A 7,646-nucleotide genomic window follows, 5' to 3' on the forward strand; every position below is an offset into this window, starting at 1 on the left:
GGGCGGCCGCGCTGGCTCCGGAGGAGTCCGCTCCGCCCGGCCGCCCGGCGACCTCCGAGACGGCGGAGCTGGAGCTGGAGGAGGACGAGGAGGAGGGGGAGGAAGCGGAGCTGGACGGAGACCTGCTGGAGGAGGAGGAGCTGGAGGAGGCTGAGGAGGAGGACCGGCCGTCGCTGCTGCTGCTGTCGCCGCCCGCGGCCACCGCCTCCCAGACCCAGGCGATCCCGGGCGGGCCCCTGGGGTCGGTGCTGTTGCCGCCCGCGGGGTTCGATGCCCGGGAGGCGGCGGCCGCGGCGGCGGGGGTGCTGTACGGAGGGGACGATGCCCAGGGCATGATGGCGGCGATGCTGTCCCACGCCTACGGCCCCGGCGGTGGCGGGGCCTCCGCTGCCGCGCTGAACGGGGAGCAAGCGGCCCTGCTGCGGAGGAAGAGCGTCAACACCACCGAGTGCGTCCCTGTGCCCAGTTCCGAGCACGTCGCCGAGATTGTCGGACGCCAGGGTGAGTGCGCCTAGGTTCCTCTGGGCACGGCCCTGGGCGTGGGTGGGAGAGGAAAAAGACGGGCGTGCAGCGGAAGAGCGAGCCCGAAGGGTCCCCCCAGGTCCACCGAGAAGGGGTCTGGGAGGGAGCGAGGAGTCGCCGAGGAGGGGATGGGTCACCTTGGCGAAAACCCACGCCTTTCGGCCGCTTCAACCTGATAAGAAGTGTTAAGTTTCCCGGGCCGCCCAGCCTAGTAGTCTTTACTCGGTGTCTTCGTGGAACCCCAGGCTGGCATGGCACCAGAAACCTCAGCACGGTGGTAAGAGGTCAGGTCAGAAGTTGTAGGTACGGTACGGTTTCCCGAAAGCTTCGAGGTGGCAAGGGTGTGTAGCCGCGTGGCCGGTAAGAATGGCCATCCTTGCCTCGACCAGCTTGTGCAGATGAGAGCGGACCGACGTGGAGGCTGCGTGTCCAAGGACCTACTCGGGAGGGAAGCGGTGTTCACAGGCGGCCGCATCGCCGCCTCCCTCCTCCGCTATTCAGAAACTTGGCTTTAGGAGAGCACCCCAACTCTGTTGGTCTTAGGTACTCGGTAGACACTTTTCTCAAAAAGGGGGGACTATCAGTCTCTTAGAATGCATTAGCTTGTACGATGAAGGGAAAGCTGGGCGGTTAGGTAATTAAAGAACTTTATGCATTTGTGCAGTTTTCGACCAGTTTTCTTCTTCACTTGCCAGCACACCCGTTCAGCAGACAGACTCCTCCCACATTGTTCAGACAAAGGACCTATGTCTCACATTCCAGGAGTAGGTTTGTGAAGGTGGGGGAAGGGGATGCGCAGAGTACCTCTGTAGCCGACATTTTTAGGGAAGGTTCTGTATGCTGGAGTGCAGCTGTGCCTCTTTTACAAGGGGTCGTACTACCTGCTGCTGCCGTGATACAACGTGGTGCAGCCTGGTGGAGACGTGCCTCTGGCTGAGGTCAGAGAGAGGATGGTTCTGCTGCTTGATGATCTCATTTTCCCAAGTGGTTCTAAAGTACACATAAATAAGAGATTGTCGAAACGGAGACTTCACACGTAAGAGACGGCTTACTTCTTTGCTGTGATTTTGGTAAGAAAAGCTTATGTGATATCTGGACACCAAATAGCTTATAAAATAGCTTTAAGATTGTCTGATCAGTTTCACATGCCTCACTCGCCAGTTGTAGGAACTAGTCAGGATAACAGGCAATGAGAAAACTTCTCTGCGCATGAAATAAAAATGCATTTTATTTATAGATACAGAATATGATGGCTTTTCGTTTAAAATCATTGAATGCTTGATTTTGTCCGATAATGAGTTTATGATAATGAAAATTTGCGGCTGATTCAGACTTTCTACTTTTCATTAAAAACTAACAATTGAGTAGAACATCTCTAAAGTACTGTGACCGTAGGCAGACAAATGACACACATGAGAAACATGACCCTTAGTTTAGAAAACAAAGATGCAAGTATTCGACTTGTAAGGAAACCGGAAGGGTAGTACCTGCTGGATGGTGATGAGAAAGTCCCCCAAATTTTGTTAGCAATTAGGATCTGGTAAAGTAGAGTGATGGAAGGGACCTGGGAAGTGATTGTTTAAGCTGTGGAATATGAATGGCATACCGGGAAAACACCTCAACACAACTTCATTTGGTGTTCATGTGCTTGTCTGAGGTAGCAAAGAAAAAACATTTGCTTGCTAGTTTTACCACATGACAATAATATATCTTGGTAAGTTTAGTTTAACATGAGCTTTCGTTCTTTACATCTGTAAGCACCTTAACTGTAAACTGGCACTACTTATACAAATTTAAGTAGCACGTTTTTATTTTGTGCTATTACATGATAACTGCCTTAGTTTTCCTTCTTAGGGCTGTGCTTATTGGTTAATAAGGAAATATGACTTAGAACATGGAGACAGATTGCTGACTGTTCTTGCACTTAGTATTCCCAGAGTTGACTGTACTATTAAAAGTATGTCATCTTCCTCTATCTTATCTTAAGGGCAGAAAGTCTTGCCCTTTTCCTGTTTTGCGCCATTCAACTAGTGGATCATTGACCCCTTTACCACCCACACACCCCAATAGCATGGTAATAAAACTTGTATTTGCTCTCTCCTATAGAAAACTAAGTAGCTTTTAATATTCATGTCCTTTTACTGTGGGAAACTTTCTCCTTGTGAGAGTATCTGTCCCGAGTGAATTTTTTTAAAAATGAGATTTTTTTTTTATGATAAATCACTTTGAGTTTTTTGTTTACTTTGGAAGAGCTAAAGGTTCATCCTTAAGAATTAGCCATTCCTGCCATCTTATTCATTACCTGAAGTCATAATTTTCTATTTGACATCTCTTAATTGGTTTTGGAAATAATTATGTCACATATGGAGACATTTATAACTTCGGCTCTGAAGCAAAGAGTATAGTATAGGATAGATGGGATTCTGAGCCGTACATAACTAGCAGCACTTGCAAATAGCCCTTAGTTCCATACATTGCATTTATTTTGTTTTTGTTAGTGATAGGTTTTAATCATAACCTGGCTGCTGGGCTCACAAACATGTGCCTCTACACCAATCCCCCGACCAATTTTTGTTGTTGTTGTTGTTTTTATGTTTATGAGTGTTTTGCCTTTGTGTGTATATGAGCACCATATGTGTGCCTGGTGCCCAAAGAGGTTAGAAGAGGGAACCCAGGTCCTTTGCAACTGAGTGCTCTTAACTGTTGAACCATCTCTCCAACCCCAAGACTGTTTCTTTTTTAATGATATGTCTGTATATGTATGTGAGAGCAAGTGCTTGCAGAGACTAGAGTCAGATCTCCCTGGAGTTGGAGCCCCAGCCACCAGATGTGGGTGCTGAGAATTGAACTGGAGAGTCCTCTAAAAGAACAGTATGTGCTCTTAACCACTGAGCCATCTCTTTTTATCCCTCTTCTCCCATACCACTTATAAATGGTAGAGCATTTGACCTCCTATCTTAGTTTATGGCCTTTGTACATATTAAATTAGTCTTGTTGCTACTATTATGTTTTTTTAAGTGTTGCATTTTGTGAAATTAATAATACTATTAATATTGTAATTAAATTTATTTATTATATCCAGTAAATTATGTTAAAATAAGATAAATTCATTACTGGAAAGGAATATTAATAATAAAAATTTTTTTAAATATAGACATCAAAGTAACTCTAAAGCTGAGAAGATGGCTCAGTGGGTCAAATACTCCACAGCATGAAGTTGTGACTCAGATCCCAAAAAGCTGGACCTGGTGCCATGTAGGTAGAATCCCAGCTCTATAAGACTGACAGGAGGACTTGCTCGCCAACAAGTCTGACCAATCACCGGGCTCCAGGTTCAGCAAAAGACCCTGTCTCAAACAAGGTGGAAAACTATAAAAGAAGACACGAGACATAAACCTCCAGCCTCCATGTGGGAATTTGTGGTTATGCACAGATATACACATACTAAAATATTATAAAATCTAGTTTTATAAATACAGAATACCTCTGTTTTTAAGTGTGGTGCCTACAAGACATTAATAATGGTTGACAGGTTTGTTTGAAGTCAACAGGTTTTATTCTAGTTTCTGCAGTTGTTATTCTCCAGTAAGGGTAAATTACAATAGAATTCTAGATTCTTTTTTGGTTTTTCAAGACAGGGTTTCCTTGTATAGCCCTAGCTGTCCTGGAACTCATTTTGTAGACCAGGCTGCCTTGAACTCAGAGATCTCTCTGCCCTGCCTCCCAAGTGCTGGGATTAAAGACATATATCACCACTGCCTAGTTTGGATCCATTTTCCTACACCATCAATTAATATTAAATGCTGTAAATTGAGCTTAAGATCAGTGTTCATTTTGAGCTACTTTTAACAATGACTTTAATTCTTATTATATGTTATTTAACCTTATAGGTCTAGAAAAGTCATTTTTAATTGTACACTCTTAACAAATTTTGTACCGCAAATATACAATTTATACACGGTAATGTATAAATAATGTATGCTAAAATAATGTACACCATACAAAAATTTTAACTAGTAAAGTAAAATGAAAATGAGTTCTTTGTTTTTATCTGTTTGCTGGTATTCTTATACCCTAGATGTCACTAAGTTAGACCACTTAAAAAATTCCCTCATTGATTGGATTATTTTGTTATCGCTGATCTCCAGTGACAGTGTGTATTAGTGTGTGGAGGAGACTTCCCATTGTTCCAAATTTTTGTCAGTAGTGTTTGATCAAGAGAAATAGGTTTCCATCCAATCCATCCAAAAGTATTTCACTAAATAAAAGAACAGCACTGAAATCATGGTATCTTCCCATGTATATAATATTGCTGGAAAAAGGCAGTTTAGATGCTCACCTTACTAGACCTGGATGGAGGTGGGTGGTCCTTGGACTTCCCACAGGGCAGGGAACCCTGATTGATCTTTGGGCTGACGAGGGAGGGGGCTTGACTGGGGGAGGGGGAGGGAAATGGGAGGCGGTGGCAGGGGAAAAGACAGAAATCTTTAATAAATAAATAAATTAAAAAAAAAAAAAGGAGTAAGTCCAGGCTAGCCTCAAATCAAACTCAGATCTCTGCCCCCTGCCTTATGAGTGCTGGGATTACAGGCATATTATCACACCCAGCTAGTAATTTTCTAGTACTAGAATTACCAAACCCAACTAAATTAAATATATGCATATCATAATAGTTTGAATAGTTGTCTGTGACCGATTTTGAGAATTTTATGTTATTCTTCAGTAACTAGACTATCTCATGCCAGTGTTTGAATTTAGGGCCGTTGAGTGTGGTTATTGTATGATTATTGCCTTTGTCTAGTAATCAGAAGACTACAAATCATTCCATGTAAGGAAAACCTTATTTGACCAAACACAGTAGCATGAACTAGTAAGACTTAGCTTGAAAATAATAGAGAATTTGTTACTGACAATTGGAGGTGCGGTTGAAATCAGGAACAAAGGATTTAGTCGTGAACATTGTTCCCTCTATACCACAGTTCACCTTTGCCTTTTCCTCTATCGCTTTTCTTCATCGCTGTTACCAATAACTGGGACAAACCATTTTCTTTAAGCCTCTGTTTTATCTCTTTGGAGAAAACCTATTCCATGTTCTGTTGTGACTTCCCCAAAACCTTGTGAGGGTAAAGTTTAAGATATCACCATGTAAACTCAGTATGCAATTTAAAGTACAGGGTAATAAATTCTATAAGGAGTAAGGTAAAATTAATAAACTTTTAGCTATAAGTATCTCTATATTGCCCGGGCTGATCTTGAACTACTGGGAACGTGCCACTTATGCCTTACTTATAAAATTTCTATAGTTGGGCTGGAGAGATGGCTCAGTGGTTAAGAGCATTGCCTGCTCTTCCAAAGGTCCTGAGTTCAATTCCCAGCAACCACATGGTGGCTCACAACGATCTGTAAAGAGGTCTGGCGCCCTCTTCTGGCCTTCAGGCATACACACAGACAGAATATTATATACATAATAAATAAATATTTAAAAAATTTCTATAGTTAATAAGTTTGTTTTACATTCTATACAAATTCTGGATAAAATCTAAAATTGTCATTTTAGTGTTTTACCTAATCTTTGAAGTTTGTAGTATGTACTTCTAGCAAAGAGTAAGCTAGATGAAGAGAATCTTTTACAAATAGCTGGTTCCACTTGGTTTTATTTTGGTATACTAGTGGTGCTGGAGAGCCAACCCAGGAACTCACAAATGCTAGATAAGTTCTTTACCACTGAACTACATCTCTACTCTGGTTAATTCTGAGAATCCTATTAACAGTTTCTAAAGGGGCTAAACTTGTAAGATCTAGTAAGGAAAACTATGTTTCCTGTCTAATTGACATCTTCTGGCAACTGTAACAGCTTTAATAAAAGGCCAAATGTAACTTTTTTCATTAAATATTCTCTAACATACTTAAGGGTGAATTTTAGAATCACTAGTTTGGAAGTGGAAAGATGGCTCAGCAGATAAGAGTACTTGCTGCTATAATGAGGACCAGGGTGAAAATCCTAGCACCCACATTGAACAACTCACAAATACCTGTAATTCCAGCTCCTAGACATCCTTCTGGCCTCCTTGAACACAAATATGTGTATATGCTCACACATAAATAATAAAAAAAAATTCTAAAAAAATTACCAGTTTATAACTTTGAGCAGTTTGGGGGGGTGTCATTGTTTTTTTTTTAATTATTTATTATGTATGCAATATTCTGTCTGTGTATATGTCTGCAGGCCAGAAGAGGGTGCCAGACCCCATTACAGATGGCTGTGAGCCACCATGTGGTTGCTGGGAATTGAACTCAGGACCTTGGGAAGAGCAGGCAGCGCTCTTAACCACTGAGCCATCTCTCCAGCCCCCATTGTTTTTTTTAACTTCAGATAATTCTAGGTTGTTTTCTTAATGTGTAAAACTAGATGATATCATAGAGCCCATAATCTCAACTTTGTCCAAAAGAGCCCCTAAATCATGTAGAAGTAAATTACCAGTTAGAGTGACTGCCCATTTTGTCCTGACTTTGCAGTTTGAAATACCTTAACATTTTTACAACCTGATAGGTGTCTCTAGGAGTTAGGGATGTGTGAGTGTGTGTGTGCGTGTGCGTGCGTGCGCAGAAGCCACAGAAGTATCTTAGGTGTCTTCTGTCAGCTCTTCATTTTTATAAGACAGTCTTCTACTGAACCTGAAGCTCCCTGTTTTGGTTAGAATGGCTCACTTAAGAGTAAGCTCCTGGGATCCATCTGCCTCCACTCCACGCACTGAGTTACGTGCACAGGCTATCATACCTGACTTTTGTGGATGCTGGGGATTTGACTTCAGTTTGTCTTGCAGGTGGATCTCTCTCTCTCTCTCTCCACTCACTCACAAGTGCGTGTGCAGACTCTTTTAGGACTTGTTTACCAGACTTTGAAAATATAATGCTGAAATTGAGTTTTTACATGTGATGGAGCTTTTGATATAAAATCAAATGATATGACTTTCCTTGTAAATTGTACTATATTATGAAACATGTGAAAGAATGATGTTTTTATTTATTTATTTTGGTTTTTCAAGACAGGGTTTCTCTGTGGCTTTGGAGCCTGTCCTGGAACTAGCTCTGTAGACCAGGCTGGTCTCGAACTCACAGAGATC

The 7,646-nt window shown here is 42.2% G+C and overlaps 1 protein-coding gene across 1 annotated transcript in view; it reads left to right on the forward strand.

Annotated features, from left to right (window-relative positions):
* Positions 1-6: 6 nt before the first annotated feature.
* The window catches only part of Mex3c (mex-3 RNA binding family member C), a 21,881-nt gene continuing 14,241 nt past the window's right edge, over positions 7-7,646 (forward strand). The window contains exon 1 of the mRNA XM_005356249.1: positions 7-501. Coding sequence (XP_005356306.1) covers positions 333-501 — 169 coding nt within the window. The 5' untranslated portion in view covers positions 7-332. The remainder of the gene's footprint in view (positions 502-7,646) is intronic.

The sequence above is a fragment of the Microtus ochrogaster genome, chromosome 18 (genome assembly GCF_000317375.1).
Source record: "Microtus ochrogaster isolate Prairie Vole_2 chromosome 18, MicOch1.0, whole genome shotgun sequence".
Classification (NCBI taxonomy): Eukaryota; Metazoa; Chordata; class Mammalia; order Rodentia; family Cricetidae; genus Microtus; species Microtus ochrogaster.